At 40.9% G+C, this 17794-nt stretch overlaps 1 protein-coding gene across 2 annotated transcripts; it reads right to left on the bottom strand.

The window, feature by feature from the left end:
• Nucleotides 1-1098: 1098 nt before the first annotated feature.
• ism2a (isthmin 2a) lies at nucleotides 1099-17794 on the bottom strand. Of its 2 annotated transcripts, none has more exons than XM_080480094.1 (6): nucleotides 17337-17794; nucleotides 12249-12497; nucleotides 7105-7405; nucleotides 6150-6281; nucleotides 4099-4167; nucleotides 1099-2091 (listed from the first exon to the last, which is right to left on the bottom strand). In XM_080480094.1, exons 1-6 carry the CDS (start codon nucleotides 17460-17462, stop codon nucleotides 1574-1576), a joined length of 1395 nt encoding a protein of 464 aa, XP_080336220.1. In that variant the 5' UTR covers nucleotides 17463-17794; the 3' UTR covers nucleotides 1099-1573. The 2 variants fall into 2 exon arrangements, with proteins under 2 accessions (XP_080336220.1, XP_080336221.1); XM_080480095.1 differs by having other exon boundaries at nucleotides 12249-12396; nucleotides 17337-17789.

Below are 17794 nucleotides of genomic sequence, written 5' to 3'. Positions count from 1 at the left end.
ATAGAATCTGGCCTTAGGCCATGATGGGCCCAGAAACCAGACTTTGGACATGCCTGACAATCACTTGCACTGTCGACTTGGTTCGTTTTAACATTGAGGAAACACAATAAGAATCCACTAGTTAGAGTCCTACTTGGAAAGTGCCTGACTGTTCCTAGAGCATCATGGTCCATCTGGAAGAAATAACACAACTTTTATTGGAGATTGGCAAAAATGCCAAAATGCAAAGCCATTACTTTAAGAACTGATGATTGTGGATGAGAGTTTTCCGCCAAAAACTTAAATATGATTACAAGACTCTGTTTGGAGATATAAATAAACAAGAATCAGAATTGTTGGCCTCTGAAAACATTTATCACACATAAAGAGCTGTAATTTAGGTTCAGTGTCTGTCCTGCTGGTTGTTAGCGCCACCTTTCACAATAAGACATATTTACCCCCCTTTAGACAGTGATAATGTTATACAGGTTTGGCCATTTCAGTCACTGTGTGGTTGTAAAATGCTATTTTGAACAAAAGTATATTAAAGCATTACATGGGGAATTACAATTTATCCTGCTGAGAATATTTTATGGAGGCAGAAATTCCAGGTGTCCACCTGCGATAAGGTCCTGATATAGCAACTATTAAGTCTTTCTCACAAAAGGCTTTTTCCCCGTCACGATACATGTAAATGTATCTATATTCCATTAAGTTTACCCAGTTTGTATGATTTTAACGCATTTGTGAAGCCACCCCCCCAGATGTTCTCAAGCAAAGACAAATTACATCATATGATCAGATGTTAATTTGGAGACTTGAATGTAAATAACCTGAAGTTCCCTGAAGTAGTCAGGACCTTTGCCCTGTACTACACAAAGGTGATTTAAATATGTTTAGACATTAATGCATAAAGTGGTCAATGTTCTAACATGCAAATTGAAAATTGTAGGAATTTAGAAACTATATAGATATACAATTCTTAATGTGCTGTATGCATAAATGTGAATATAACTATATTCTACATAGCCATATTTACATATTTCCATCAGAAAGTGGGAATTTGAAAGTTGTGGTTGGAACAGAGTGGTAGATGTCTTTCGAACAAGGAGACAATTTATAGTCCAATGGTCTGTTTGACTTTATTCATCATATAGCAGCTCGGTATGACTTTTTCAGGAATTGTTAAAAAAAATAAAAAGATCATAGGCCAATAAATATGCTCATTCTGTTTACACACATTAACACACACACAAAAACTGTACACGCAACTCTGATTGCCTGGATGTCCTGAACTCAAGTGAAAGTGTTGGATGGCAGAGTAGCAGCAACAAACAGGGATCAGCTGAGTATAGAACATTTGTCAACACACGTCTTTATTATCACCTTCTCGAGCTCTCCATGTAAGTACAAAGAGTTTTTAAGCCACAGTCATTCAGTTGATGTAGAAGACCAATGGTATTTCAACAGTAAAAGGTCCAGCTGAGTCTCATCTGGAGGATTGAGGGCAGAAGAGTGGCGATTTCGACGACCAACCACCTTGTACACTTCCTGTCAGTCTTCCCCTTTGTTGTGACTACACAATCCCACAATGTCAGTATTCCCTGGCCTCTTGAAGCTCCACCTGAAACACTTGGTCGGTGGGGTTTTCACCGCAGTCCAGTCCATTATTGGGCGGCCGTATCGAATGAAAACGACTCCAGTCTCCTTTGCACAGGATCCAAGGCAGAACATCCACCTTATGGTGCAGCTCTGGCGAAAACTCCGTACTGATCAAATTAGGGGCTCCTGCACCCTTTCCTCGAGTGAGCAATCTCAACTGATCGTCATAGCAACAGTGCTGCGCTGCCAAGGTTGTGCTGTCATATGATAGCATTGACCGAATGCAAAACCTGGCCGATGGTTTGTAGATGTCCAGGCGTTCTTTGGGTCCACTTGCATCCTTCCAGCGGTAGGTCTTCCGAAGTTTAGCGTCTTGGATGTTGACAGCACTGTAGACGACCTCGGAGGGGTAGGAGCAGGGGCAACTGGGCAGCTCGGTGAGGACTTGGTGCAGGTACTTCTGGAGGAAGTCATTTTTACAGCTTAGCCACTTTTCACAGCTGTCAACATCTGGATTGGGGGAGGAGAGGGTTGGTAAGAATAAAACCGAACATTGTAAAATTTTTCATGTAACTAGTTTTCTTGACTGCAATTGTCTTCATTTAATGTAAAAACATAAATGTGAACCCTGTGTCTTGCCATCATTGCCGAAATTACTGGTATTTAAAAATGCTTACAACGGCTCTGTCTTCCTTACCTTTTTTCCACTTTTTTAATCATCTTAAATCAGCTAAACAGACTCTTACATACATTTAAAGGGGTCATATCATACAGCTTTTCAACACTTTCACGAGGGCCTCCTTGGTCCAAAAATGTTGTATTCAAAATTTATTGCTGCAAAATTCAGCTTTTCCTTGACTTTCATCTTTTTGAATATTAGATCACATAAGCTGCATTCAGAATCTGCTGCGTCTGTGTGAGCTGGACTGGCTCTGCCCACACATGCCCATCTTGGGGGGAGGAGGAACTACTTCTTCTTGTGGTGCCATGTGCCAGAGCAGAGCTGCCGAATTGTGGGAGGGTCAAAGGTAGGGCCTACCTTGACTAGGATTGGCTAAACCCCCGATGACACTATATAGGGTTTGATTTCTGATTCGCTTGTTGGAGCATTACACTTTTTAAAAATTGGAACAAGCCAGGGAGAGAGAGGACAGGTTTTCTTCACTTTTGGGGCGTCATTCCAGGTATGGGGGACGCATATTACTGTTGGAAAACCATTAGAAAGTGATTTTTGCATAATATGACCCCTTAATAAATAACTGATTGCCACTTGTGCATCCTAAAGTAGAATGTCAAATCGTTCACAGTCTGGTTATTCACTCAATACATAAAGTTATGTTCATTAGCCTTAATTTAACTATAGGAAAATCTCAATGAAATTAAAATTTCCTTTTCCAACAGACTTGGCCACGAATGGTTGCAGCACACAAGCAAAAAAAAAAAAAAAAAAAAAAGTAGGAAAACCCGAGCTTGGGGTTTGCCTAGTTTTTTTACATCATATCTGTGACCCCTCTCCCAGTTTGCCCTTGTGAACCTCACAAGATCTCAATTTTATGAAGACTGTAGCTACATATACAAAAAAAAAATTAAAAAAGAGAGAAAAAATTATTTGTGAAGGGAGATATGCGAGTTGACTCGACTATACAAGCCAAAGCATACAAACAATGTTAAAGCCGACAACCTGCTTTGTTTGGATAATGTACAATATTCCAACAGCCAACCTGTAGACACAGACAGGATGTCTTTACAATGAGCGGATTTATATGCATTTGACCCGTATCAGTACAGCTTGTTTTGGTCTTCATTCTCCAGATTAAAGTTATTGCACAGTTTAAATGCAGCACAGATGTCGATAGATTTACCGAGTTCACTAAGATTTACTCTTTAAGATGACTAATATGACCAAAATTTTTCGCTGTCGACAAGTATGCACTATAAGTCTGTTGATATATTATCACTAAAATTGAAAAGTTTATAGCACAAAATGCCTATAAAAGAACTTAAATCTTGGCTTTAACCATCAAATATATTTTTTAAAAAAGCGTTCTCGCATTGACAATTTATTTGTGAAATAAAAAATGAAAGAAAACTAAGAAAGTGCCTTGAGGAAAAAAAAAAAAAAAAAAAAGCTCTCCTCTACATTTGCTTTCTATTGTTGATGTAGTGTTGAGAAGGAGAATGTCTGACACTAGCTCAAGTTCCCTCTCTGTCTGAGCTTTTGTTATGTTTGCAGAGGAAAGAGAACTTTCACATTTTGGCCTGTACTCAGCGGCGGGAGAGCCATAAAATGAAAAGTAGAAAGCTATTCAAACATTTCTGGGAGGCAGGGTCAGTGTTTGGTTGTGATTCAGTGGTTCAGTGCTCCAGCATGCTGGGCTAGGAGATTTCCAAATATAAAAAAAACAGGCTCTCAGAGTGTGCCAGAGTGTGTAGGATACCAGTAAACGAAACGTAAAGGTTCATATGCTGGCCAGCAACATGAAGAACAACCTGGACGCACATATACTCCATACTTACTTGAATGCAGCGACTCGGCGCTCCCGGTCGCCTGGAGAGGAGTTTGCTCAGTCACTGCATAATCTGTGTCTGCGAAAGAGGCGGAAGGAAGTAGTTGGCAGTTTTTTTTTTATTTTGTCACAAAGCCCCATATACACGACAATTAATCGAAATATTTTGTCATTCAAAAATAACTGACTGAAAGAAGTGCTAAAATGAGTAAGACGGAATTAAAATCAAGAAATATCTATGAAAAGCTAAAAAAGGAAATGAATTGAAATATGTAGTTTATCACTTTATTCCCTTTCTGTGTGGAGTTTGCCTATTCTCTCTTTGAGTGCATGGGTTTTCTCTGGGAACTCTTTAAATTGACTGAATGTGAGGGTGTGATGGTCTGTCTCTCTGTGTTTGCCCAGTATGGAATGATTAACGGAACGCACTCTGACTGTGCCCAATGTCACTCAATCAATTTTGACCCCCCCCCCGAGCGCCTCAATTTTGAAGTTGAACAAAGGAGGGATGCTCAAAATAGCTGAATAAGAAGCTTAGAAAAACAGTGAAGTGAAGGAGCTGCACTAAATCTCAGAGGGGCTAAAGAAAGAACATGATACAGTGCCAGTAGAAGGATTGTGGTACTGCGTGAAGGAAGTCGGGAGCGGCAGAAAAATATGTGAGAGTGGTGCTGGACATGTATGAGGACAGTGTGAGACAGAGGTGAATTCTGCAGACAAATGTGTTCAGTGTAAGGGTGGGCCTATATAAGAGAATCAACAGTCTCTGTGGACAGTGAAAGAAGAGAAATCGGGGTGAGTCAAAACTAGGAGAGGCAGGTGGAAAAGTGAGGTAGTTGATTTAATGTGTATATTTCCTGTCATCCTATAGTAATGTGCGTCACGTAAGAGAGAGGAAAGTATAGGGAGGAAGCGTCCGGGCTGATGCGTGAAAAACGAATAGTATCACGTATCAGCTACATTAGAACAGACCAAGCGAGGCCAAGTTGAGATGGTGTGGACAAAGGAGGAGGGGACAAAGGAGGAGGGGACAAAGTGCATATATCGAGTAAAATATTTGATAAAAGATGTTGGAGATGGAGCCGTGAGGTAGGATTAGAAGCGGAGGGACTCAAGGAAGAACGATGGAGAGCATGGTTGGTGGAACCATAGCGAAGACAGGAGATGCGGCGAACATGAGATAGATGATCTCCTGCGGCGATCCCTGAAGGGAGCAGCCGAAAGACAACAGGGTCTGATGGCGGAGTGATATGGACACCAGTCCAGAACACAAACAAAAAAGCAACCAAGGAAAATTGAGAGTTTTGTAGACTGTGATAAGAGGTTCAGTGCAGATGAAATAAAAATAAGCGAGTGTACTGAAAATAAATAAACAAACCACTTGGCAAATGAAAGTAAGCAAACATTTGAAAGTAACACGGTCTGAACAGTATTAGCAAACAAATCTGAGCAAACTGAAAGTTGACCTTGAAAAAACTCTAAGAAGACGTCACAACCCAAATGAACTTCATTATTACAGTTCACTTTACTTAATTCACCAGATGTCTTGAAAGGTGATGACAGAAATGTGTGTGTGTCTTAATACAGCCACAGTGGTGACGTACATACTCAGAAAAATCCCATCAGCCCTGAAAAAATCTTGCTGTGAGGCCACAGTACTAATCACTCCACCCATGTACTGTGGTAAAGAAAAACTATTACAGTCGTGCGACACATAGTCACTTTTAGAGAATCCACGTATGATTAATTACTTTATTTAAGTCTGAATCACTAAAGATTACGAACGGGCAAGAGTCATTTGTGAAACTATTTATTGTCATTTAAATAAGTGTAATTCATTTTACTTTGTTCTTTTCGAAAAACAATTAATGTTTGAGGTTTTCAGACCATGTACATCTTCACACATTTGCAAAGTGGGTACATACCGCTCCAGTATCCCAACTAGATATCATAGATACTGTTAAATAACAAATATCAAATATGTACTTGTATCTTTGCTTTTGAACACTTTCCAATTGTTTTTTTGTTTTTTTTACCACCACTCAGGTTTTTGCTTCTTACCAGCACAGCTCTCTAGATCACACGCACGGGACTCAGTCGCAGTACAAGCATAGCCACAAGCTCGGGTACGTTTCTGAGTGCCAGGCCCACAGGTTATACTGCAAGGAGCCCAGTCGCTCCACTCCTCATATTCTGAAAAATAAGAGCGAAAACATTAGACAGTTAAGGGGAAAGGGGAGCACAGTGGGGAGACAAACAAAACAAAACCACGGAGACATGTATTAGGAGCGCTCTTTAAAAGGTCGCCTCGTGAATTCCTTCCTCAGCTGGTGTATGTGTGTTATGCAATTAAGGAGCGACTGAAAAGAGCGGGGTAACAGCGGTATGGGACCTCTGAGACATGCTCCTCTGTGTTTAACCAACGCTTTCAGGAGGATGGGGGAGTTCAGAAAAACTTCAAAAGGCCGCGGGGGATGTGGGTTGGGGGTTGAGTGAAAGTATTCTTGCAGTGAGGGTAATGATGGCTGTATACTAGCAAACCCTAACCCTGTTTGCACAGCCTTCCAGCGAAGTAAGAGCTGGTTTAGGTGCCAACATTTTCTCAACACCTGGAGCTCAATGCGGCAGCTGAATGCACGCTCACTATTTCCACAGTAATACGTTCGAAAGAAACACATTGGATTATATATTACAAGAAATAGACTATTTCTAAAGTGGGTCCGTTTCTAGATAACAGAAACATTGACCCCGAGTTTCAAATTCTATCCTGATCCTAATGTTGGTTGCGGTTCCTTTTATTTATTAACGACTGAAAATTCTGTGTTTTGTGAAACAGTGAACTGAAACAATAATACTTGAGCTGTTCATTGCTTTTCAATGGTGAAATGACAAAAGAAATGGATGAATGTTTTTCTGTGGCAAGTAGGAATATGGGCCACTATGTCTCCATTTCAAAGCAGCATAATCTTAAATTCTACTGGCTGCAAGAAGATGAGCTGTTTCAGCATTATCTCACCGAAATTATCCTTCGCATCCCACTCTTGATTCCAGTGCCGCCCCCAGTCTCCCCCGACCCCGCTCAGAACCGGGTCCTCTGGATCGTAGTGGTAGTCCTCGGGCTGTTCTTCCAGGCTGGCAGTTCCCAGCCCGTTTCCCATTTGCTCTGGGTACTCCCAGAACAGCGGCCAGAACAGCTTCTTGTGGCTGTTGACCCATTCTGAGGATGATACCGACCAGTCATTGCGCTGGCCCTCCATGGCCAGGTCCATCTCCACTTCTGTCTCGGTTGGTGTGTCCTCTACCACCTCGATGGTAACCTGAAAGAAGCGTGGAATACCGAATTGTGACGCTCCATTCACCCTTCACTACAGGAATTATGATTTTCAATGGCCGTAGATGGCGGTTCTTCCTTTCAGAGGGATCTTTCGGAATAGTTTGACAAACATCATAAAGAGTTTATAGTATTGACTTGGCGTCTCAATTGCCTCAAACCAAATGTGTTTAAGTATCTGTGAGGTATTCTGGAAAATAACCGAATGGTCCAAGGCGGCCTACCCTCACAACATCCAGGACTTTAAATAAACTGCTGCAACAGTATGTAGTTGCTATTAAACATTTCAAAACTCATCTGGAACTTGATTTTGTCCCAAGTCTCCTCAATTTGCCGTCAGCGGTGACAGAAAGCAGAACTCCTGAAGTGCGTCCCAGTCCTGGTCTTGTGAGACCGCTGCTGGGCCTGTTTTAGAGGTTTTCCAGCTCCGGCACACCTGATTCCAATGAAGAGTTTCTGCAGAGCAGGATGTCTAAAACTCACTGGAAGCCTGGCATGGTAAAGGTCCTCTTGACCAAGGATACAATATTCTGTTCTTTGGTCTTTCCAGGCAATTCATAATTTAGGATGACAAGAAAATTACTCATTTCAGTCTTGGAATTACAATAGAATAGCCTGGAGATATTATGATTAGAAAAATCATAACTAAAATCTGCAGTGATTACAACTTAGTTTTGATTATGGAGAAAAACAAACGTACAAAAGAATAAACTTAATATCCATGCCCACACTGTAGTAACAAAAGTATGAACAGCGATAGAGAGCCCTTTCACTGCACATACGTATGCATTCTGTAATTTTAGTTGCCCTATAAACCTTCCAAATAACTTCTTTTTTTTTTTTAAACAAAGCTAAGATCTTTAACAAACCATATGTAAATATACCATCTGCCTTCTCCCAAAACACTGACACTGATCTTACACTTTACACATGTTATAATAAAGAAAAATGACGATTACAAAGCTGCAGATGGATATACAGTCATCAGTGAACTCGTAAATGTCAAGAATTGACATGAGAAGTATCAATAAGAAAAGTAAAGAAGATGCCCAGTAGAGGCATGATGCATAAGATTTTAAGGAGGCTTTACAGAAAACTAGTCATCAGTTTGTCCAAAGACCCCTAAACAACTGCAAAGACCCTAAAGATTGACTCAGCCATGTCTGGAATTGCAGTCTCGAGGACGATAATCACAGAGTCCCGAAAAGGAAGACAGATTGATGAATACATTTCGTAAATTATGATCCTCTCGGAAAAATGAACTGTTTGAATATAGTTGCTTTTGTTTGGATAAAGAAGGGAGCAGCCGATAAAACATAAATCACCGTCCCCACAGTGAGACGGTGGTGGGAGTATTCTGTTGTTCTGATGCTTCTGTGCATTTGGAGCTGGGAGTCTCTTCAAGGTGGAAAATAACCATAAAAAGAAAAACGATTTGTGAAGATTTCTTAAGAATACAATCGGCAGTCAGCAGTAAAATTGGGTCAGAGTCATCATTTAGTCTCCTAACACAACAAAGTCTCCAAACGTTTCTCAAACACGTGTCTGGTGAGGAGCTACCTCCAAAAGACCAAAGTGAACGTTATTTACTGGCCTGCACAAAGCCTTGACATAAATCCTGGTGGAAACCTTTCGGGGCAAAAGACTACGGTCCATACCAGAAGACCATCACATCTGGAGGAGCTTGAGAGAGTGCTGGGATTCCTCTGGAGACGTGTGCGAGACCAAATGACTGCAAGCTGTTATCCAGTAAAAGAATATACAAAAGACTGTTCACATCAGGGAGTGAAGATTTTGTCTCTGGGATATTTCTTAAGGCTTTTAGAAGTAATTTTGTTTATTTGTGCACCATAAATTAAAACAAGGATGTCTGGAAAAGCTGAGCTAAAATGTCCTTGCTCTGCTTCTCTGCGCTTTCTATAGTTGGATGAGAGTCACATCGATTTACTGACGTGGTTCACGTCAATACCTCAACAAGAAACAAGACTGCAACTGATTTTCTTTTTCTGATCTAATCTGGGGAATAAACAGCAGCAAGTACACAAAACGGTAAAAGAGGTACAAAGATTAATGTCGGTAACCAGGATCAGAGATGCTCCACGGTCTCTCCGGGATTCTCAAAATGAACAAATAAAACTCTTGAGATTATGTGATTTCAATGTGACGATCACACCTAATGATACCGAAAGACTTGTCTGAGTCATTAAAGCCTTTTATGTACGTGAGACAAGGAGACGAGAAGATAAGTTCAAGACAAAGTGGCGGAGTTACGAAAGCACCGGCAAGCTTATTTCCAAATGGAGTGACGATAACGTGATGAGTGCCAGCAAGCTGAGACAGATGAATGAGGAGCCAAGAGAAAGACAGCATGTTTTTAAGTGTGCTACGGCTGTGGTCTAAAAGGCCCACACATCACAGGAATGTGAAGTGTGTAAAGAAGAGACACAGCGGTTCCACCCAGAGATGCAATTTCCAGACAAAAGAAGAGGAACAACAAGAAGCAAGCAGCTGATATTGAAGATCTTACATTTGTTTTGTTTCCAGCTATAACTTCAAAATAGTGCCCTTATACGTTTCAAACGGAATAAAATGCGACACATTTAAATGCTGAAGGTTTTGTCTTTCTCTTGAGCAGCATACAAGCCAAACTGTGTTTTTTTTCCTGTGTCGTTCCGGTTTTCACTGCATAGAAGATCAGAAGCAAAGCTTCACAAGGCTCCTTATGTTCTCCTGTACCCGGGACTTCACATGTTGGTTTAATCTTTCAGACGTGATGCGGGAAAAGACGGCCCGGCAACAGCTCAGTCTTTTTTTTTTTTTTTTTTTAAATCAGATAATGGCACTCTAACTTTATGAAGGAACGGCATTGTGCAGGAGAAGACTGAGAAAATGATAAAGAATGTAATGGAATGGAAAGATGTCCTGATAATTTGTTTTGACAAACTCCATGCTCCGCTCTTGTAAACAGCACGTGCACATGCACACACACTCTTATGTTTCTGTCCCCTCCTTGTATCGTCCTGCAGGTATCTGTTGTTTCAGAACTGCATGTTTCCACTCTGTACTGTCTCCACTAGTATGCTCTCTGTTTGTTATGTTTCTGTCCCTGTTCACCTTTCACTCTGAACACCAGTGACAGCAGAAGTAGAATAATGGCTACCTTTCAATCTGTTCTGTTGGAAGTTTCATCAATGAATTTGTCCTTTTCACTGCTTCTAATAAGAATTTTTCTTTTTTTAACTTTGTCTTCTCTCTTTTGTAATAACATCAAAACCCTTATGCACCTTAATATCACAGTGTCGAGGGTTGTCACTGTGAAATAAAGATTGAATTCAGCCAGGAATGACTGAATCGAAGCACAAAAAGCTAGAACGCTGTCCAATCTACCTTTAGAAAATGAATGAAGCTTCAGCTTCAGCAAAGTGTCCTGATGGTGACAGCTTGTTAGGCGGCACGAGTAAAGTTACTGCTCGCATGTGCTGCCTGTGCACGACCGCGCCGCAGATGATTTATTGGTATCAAGTATCCCCCCCATAAAGTGTTATTCTCATCTTGCACGTTTGAACATGGTTAAGACGCTCGTACTGTTAACATGCTGCAATGGTGACATTACCAAAGCACAAGCTCACAGTGGTGCAAACATTGCTGCATATTGAGATGAAAATAAAATACATAAAAAGCATTACGTTGTTTTAGTTGCAACGTGATTTACAAAAAGGTTGTGATGTTATGTTATCATTTATGAATATTTAATCCGGTCATTCTTTAAATCTAAATTCATTCTGTGATTAGTGCTACTCAGTTTGTTACGCATCCGTAAGCTCCCTGGAAATGTACCAAATTCCACACATAATGAAGGTCGATAATGGACAGAAGACTCCCTTCGTATCAGTCTGTGAATTTAGCGTTGAGGATATTTGGACCTTATCGGGACATTTAAGTAGTTGTAACTGCTGCTGGGAAGAAACGACCTCCAGGAATCTGAAGACACTCGATTAAGTTTTATTATTTTATGAATTACTAATAAAGTTAACAACTTCCATATACTTATTTTTGACATTACGCCTCTGAAAGACCTCTGTTTATCACTTTGATTATCTTCCTTTTCTTGCTCCAATGGTTTGTGTCGGTGTGTGCATTCAGTCAAAAATGATGGTCGCTCAAGACGAAGTGTTAACGTGTAATAAAACGGCATTAATTAATTGATGTGGTAATGTGATAGTGTGTCAACGTGCACAGCCCTTTAAATTCAGTTCATCTTTTTACCCCCCATCTGCTCATTCAGGCTTCTGTTTTTCACACCAACGAGAGTGACTTTTTATTAATAGAGCTTTTTTTTTTTTTTTTTCAAACTGTATCGGACAGCGCTAATAGGATTCTGCTGCAGAGTCATGGTGAAAAAGTACCCTTTGTCCTTTTGATATTTGGCTCTCATCTGTTTTAGATTTTCACTTGTTCCCTTCTTTTTCTTTTGCCCTTGCTTCTTTTACACCCTGTGCAGATGTCTGAGGTTCACGAACGAATTTGAGCACCCCACTGTTCAAAGGTCTTGCAGAAGGTAACCCAAGACGTTGCTCTGACTCAAACCAGCTGTACAAAACGGGACGTATGGGGCATGAAAGAGATACACGGTGTGGAGGAATGAAACTGAAGAGGGAGGGAGATGACTCAATTACACTCCGCCTCCCACTGATCACCAGTTTAATCTGGACCACCTGTGCTGATGCAGTGATGAGATGAACAAATCATCCCAGTGACCTCCAACCTGATCGCGGAGAAAGTCAAGGGACCGCAGAGAATCGTTTTCTTCCAGCATTCGCACTGCCTACCTGAATGTTCGGGTTCTGCGAGCCGATGTCTGCGTTGGCAAGCTCGGGAAAGTTCCTGAGATCCAGGACGAAGGCCTCGGGATCCTCTTCGGGTTCGGGAGCAGGGAGCCGACCCTGGTAATGGCGCTGAGACCATTTGCGTCTGGACCTGGGAGAAGACAAACCCGAGGGAAGAGTTGGCACCAGATTCTCTCGCTGGAGTTCTTGGAGATCCTGATGATCGTCCCCATTGGCATTTTCTGTTATGAACTGAGAGGAAGAAGGCAGTGATTATGGTCGATGTTGTACATATTAGACAAGAAAACTGTTGGTGCTCGAAGAAACTGCAAAATTCTTGAATATTTCTTGATGATATATTGTAAGTCATGGATTTAACTGGGATTTTAAACAATGAGCCTGCACGGTAATGTAGTGATTAGCACTCCCACCTCATAGTAAAAAAAATTCAAAAGTCAAGTCTGGGCTTGTGGATTGAGTTTGCATGTTCTCCCTCTGCATACGTGGGGTTTCATTGGATTTCTTAGCACACTCCAAACCATGCGTGTGAGGTTCCACCTAAATCACTCTAAATGAATGTGCCTGTGGTTCTCTGTATTTAACCTGCAATGGAACAACAATAACAGCCATTTACCTCAATCAAAAGGTTACTGAAACATATATATTTTTTTTAAATCTCGGTTCTTAAAAGAAATATTGAATTGTTCATTCATTTTGCATTACTAGCTGCTAGTCGTCTCGTTGATTTTCCACAAATGACAATTCCGTGGACCCGTGGTTTGTTGAGACGATATAACATCCATCAAACTATCAATAGATCATCATTCATTTATTCAACAAAAACAAACAAAAAGAAAAACACCTCTGAGTTCTATTCTTTTAACATATTAACCTTTTCTAGCATTTTGTTATGCTGCAGTGGTAGAGTTTATCAAACAGCTGCTATTTTTTGCTAAACTCAGCATGGACGTGTGAGGCTACGTTAAGGAAAACGCAGGAAACAATTACAATGGACACGTCAGACATCTGTTCACCGACTACACGGTACACTGTGTTATTTGAGAAGAGAATTATCGCCTTTCTTATAACTCCAACTGAAATTCCAGTTATTCAAAATATGCCAAAGTGTTGAGGTGGGAGCCAATCTAAAGATTAGGAGCGAAGGGCTGGATGTCATGATGATTCAATTAAATGTGTGATGATGTGGAGTACAGCAGAATTTATTTTCCCGTCTGTCTGCCAGGTTCACAAAGTTTTGGTCAAACATTTTTCCGCCAAGAAAATATTACCGTTCTCCTGTGGCGATACGCACGCGTATATCTCAAAATAAATATTTAAAACTTCCCGGTCAGGACTTTATGATCTCTCCACAAGAGATTTGAGGATTAGCACTATTTAGAAAGACCATCTGAAGCGCTTAGAACATTTGTTACTACTGCATTTGGGATGGTTAGTGACTGTTTTCACTTGTGATCATTTTCAAAATGGGCAAAATACCCATCAATCACATGGCTCAGCTCCAATGAGCTGCTTGTTGAAAAGTCGAAGTCTGTCCTGGTTTTTGCTCTGACTGAAAGAGCCCTGCCAAAGAATAGCGCTTTATGTTGTTTTTTTTGCACTAACTTTTTTTTCCAGAATTCGATGGACTTTTTGAGGACCATGGTTCCCAAGGACGTAACCAGGACTAGATGATCCTGAACCTTAAGGACCAAGTCCAATTCCTTAAGTCATATTCTGATGTATCCCCTGAATGACCAGAGAGCTCCTCAATGCTGCCGTCACTAGAAAGTTGTGCATCTCAATCAGTTCTTTATTTTTCATCAGATTGAACTGGGTTTGGTAGATTGATGTGGGCCTGGATCGCGTGAAGCTTCTACTTGGTAGAAAGTGTGTCGGACCATCTGCACTGAGGTGAGAATGGCTGCCCACCGTTGGGTTGGGCGGTTGTGCGGGACAGGAGTAACCTTCTTGGCATGCAACGAAACCTGCCGGTGCCTTTCTGTGTGAACTTTGTACGTTCTCTCTCTGCCTGTGAAGGTTTTTAAAAGGGTAATCTAACTTGATACTACAAAACAAGCGTGTTAGGTGACTCCGAATGGCCTCGAGGAGTGAAAGTGTTTGTCTTAGTCCCATGATCGGCTGGAGTACATTGACTTTATTTACCGCATCGCCATCTAGTGTATTTTTAAGCTTCCTGTGACCCCAGTAAGAATAAAGTGGACATGTTGCCTAGGAACCTTTGAGAATCTTTACACAAAAACCACAGGAAGCATCTCTCCCAATATATACCTTATAGCCCTGCAGGTTCGTCATTGCTCTCATCAGGGTGTGGGACATTTGAGAACTGCTCCTCTTTCACAGAATAGCACACAACTTAAATTTGAACTGGCTTAAGAATTTGACGCCTTTCTCAAAATGTCGCTTCAGTTTCAACGCGCTTATGAGAGAGTAACTGCTGGGAGGATTATTTTGTGAAGGACAGATGCGCTTCTGCCATTTTTTTTTTTTTTCCGCCGACAATGTCCTCTATTAACGGCACTTAATACCGTCCAGTCAGATGAGACCCCGGATTGTTTGAGCAGCTCGAATCCTCCATCAGACAAGAATGAGACAACATTTCTCGATGACAACTGGTCTCCTCACTTTGTGACAGGAGAAGGGGGATGCTACTCAACAGCGGACATACCACTGTGTCCTAAAAAGAGATTTGTCTGCAAACAAAAAAAATATAAGCCAGAAAACATATTGATGAATAATGTTTTAATTTTGAGGCAGATCTTCATCAGGTCACACATCGCTTTAACCCGTTCAGGATAAAAACAAACTGTTTATTCAAACCACAAAAATATTTACTGAGTCTGTGTGCAGGCGTGACCTTATGTTTGCACAATGGTGCGGCTTTTTCTATTATTTACTGCAAACAAAATACGGATTTGTGAAACTCGCAAATCAATTGAATGTAGGCTTTAATTGCATTCGACACATTCCTCAAACTAGTGATTTACTGAGACAATAGTTCAATTAGCATAACAACTAAATTAAACGTTACACACCGGCAATAATTAACACACAAGCTTGAATGGCTCATAATTCAAGGTGTGTTGCCACGAAAACAAGAAAAACATTGAAGCTTATTGCCATTGCACAATCAATCTGTCAAACTGTGAATTAATAAGAACTTTACCGGTTGTTATAAAGTGACTATTCTTGCAATTTTAGTTCAGTTCTCATTTCACACTAAAAAAGTGCTGAAAGTTGTTTTCCCTTAACTCCCCCCCCTTTTTTTGTTTTGAAGTTACAAACTAGATAAGATCCCAATTCATACATTGACACGCCGTCGAAGTGAGAAACTCTGACGGTAAAAAAAGATTAGTGACCAAGCCAGCCAGCCAGCGACTACAGTAACTTACACTGGACTGCATGTGCGTGAGGAGAGGGAATGAGAGTCACTGCTATGATGGGAATGACTGCGGACAGAGGAGACGTTCAAGGTTTAAATAAAATGGTACAGTCCGTCTCAGGGGTGTGTAAAAACAGCACGACATAATTATTCCAGGCCAGTGTATGTGTAGCAGATTGTAAAATGTATATAGGGTTAGGGTTAGATATAGAACATTTAATCGTCCAAGACTGTTGTTTTTCCGTCCTTTGGTGGGAATAAAGGCTCAAGTGCAGAACCCCTCAATCTCCCCTGGAAGTTCTCCATGTAGGTTCCATGTAAGAGGGCACCGTCATCCTAGAAGAGCGCTGGCCCATCAGAGAGAAATGTTTAATCAGCGGATGAAGGTAACCACTGAGAACTGTTGCCAAATCTACCCAAACCATGTAGACGAACTTCCCTCCAATTTCCCCAAATCACTCAGTTTCTTCGACTTCATTTCCTCGATGTTTCTCACACATGATACTCGTTGAGAATATGATGAAGGAGGTGACCGCCATGTGATGTATCACGTTTGTTCAACACTCTGTACACCAATGTCTTGGGTTTGATATGAACTGTTTAGTGTGTTTACTATTTCAATGCAGCACCTCATTTTGTGGGGAAAGCCTATATTGCAGGACCAAACAGGTGACATTAGGAGTGTTGCATTCATCTTATTTAAGGTTAAACTGATTGATTTTGGTTGTGTTATTGATTGGCTTCAGAGTTTGATGAAATGATACTTTGCTTAACTGTATTATGCATTATAATGCTTCTACTCTGATTTGTTTCTGGATTTCTTAAAAAATATATATTTTTGATACATACACACTGAACATAAAGTCAATTTAGCCACAAGCATAGAAATGCATTCACTCTAAATTCTGAGTAATATCCCCATATGATATTAAGCCTGCATTTTTTACACTTTAAAATAAAAGGTGTGCACTGTTAACACCATTGAATGTTCATCCCAAGCATGTCAAAACCTGTTTTCTCTGGGAGTCACATGTAAAAAAAAAGAAAAAAAAAAAAAAGAAAACATAATGGCAGCGTCCCTCAATTTTTATTAGTATTGTTTTGTTGAGAGCCTCATGTAGAAATGCCAGAGCATGTTCTGAAAATAGTTTAGTGTCATTATGAGCAACATGATATCAGAATCTTATTATTTAGGACGTTTTTAGTCAAGATATTACAGTGAGGCATAACTCCCATGTTTGGGCCATGCTACATGATATTTTTAGAACTTTCTGTTGGCCAATAAAACAATATACCTTGGGCTGGGTCACCTCCTTCATCTAGTTTTTAGGTGACAGCTTAAGGCTTTGCCTGCACTGGGGTCCACGCACATGTCAAGAAAAAATCAGAATGACACTTTAATTTAGATTAAACCAGAGAAACTCTCTATTGCTTATAACTGAATGATCCTGGTTTTATCCACCAGCTTTTGGCTTCACTGTAATGTTTTTTGCACATCAGAGATAGGAGATGGGCTCCAAGGAAAAAAGATCTTTGATGCATTTATAAAAACACTTTAAAATGAAGACTGCATTCTAATATCATTATAAGCCTTACAGATACAAGTGAAATTCATTACTTTATATGTCTTTGAACCACATGACTGAACTGTACTTGTAAATAAAAGTTGCACTCTTTGCGCAGGACTTTACCTCAGAAATGGACGCTGCAGCGTCTTTGCCCTCATTTCTCTCGGAGTCTGCAGGAAATCCGCTGACTGACAGCGGCAATACGGTGAGGACCAGCCACCACAGATGCCACACTTCCCTCTGATGCATATTCCCCAGGATCCTGCTCCGATAATCCTCCTACGGAGACGGGATGCTTCAGCCTATCGGACTGTCTGAACCATAGCGGCCGAACACAAAGCGGCACGAATGTGCGTAAAGTCCGTGCGCGCGCTTCTCTAGTCTTCTGTCCTCTAAATAATCCTACTCCTTGACATCCACTCCCCCCTGACAGCTTGTTGGTGAGATCATCTCATGCACTTGGAGGATCACGGAATCAGTGTTTGGTGCTGAGAAGCGCGGAGGATTACTGGGGAGGGTTGGAGAGTATGGGGGTCCTCCCGGCTCGGAGGTCCTCCTCCGCTTGCAGCTCAGCCTGAGGT

The sequence above is a fragment of the Lipophrys pholis genome (genome assembly GCF_963383615.2).
Source record: "Lipophrys pholis genome assembly, chromosome: 14".
In the NCBI taxonomy this organism is placed as follows: domain Eukaryota; kingdom Metazoa; phylum Chordata; class Actinopteri; order Blenniiformes; family Blenniidae; genus Lipophrys; species Lipophrys pholis.
The sequence above is the reverse complement of the archived record's forward strand: the minus strand, read 5'-3'. Positions and strand labels throughout refer to the sequence as shown.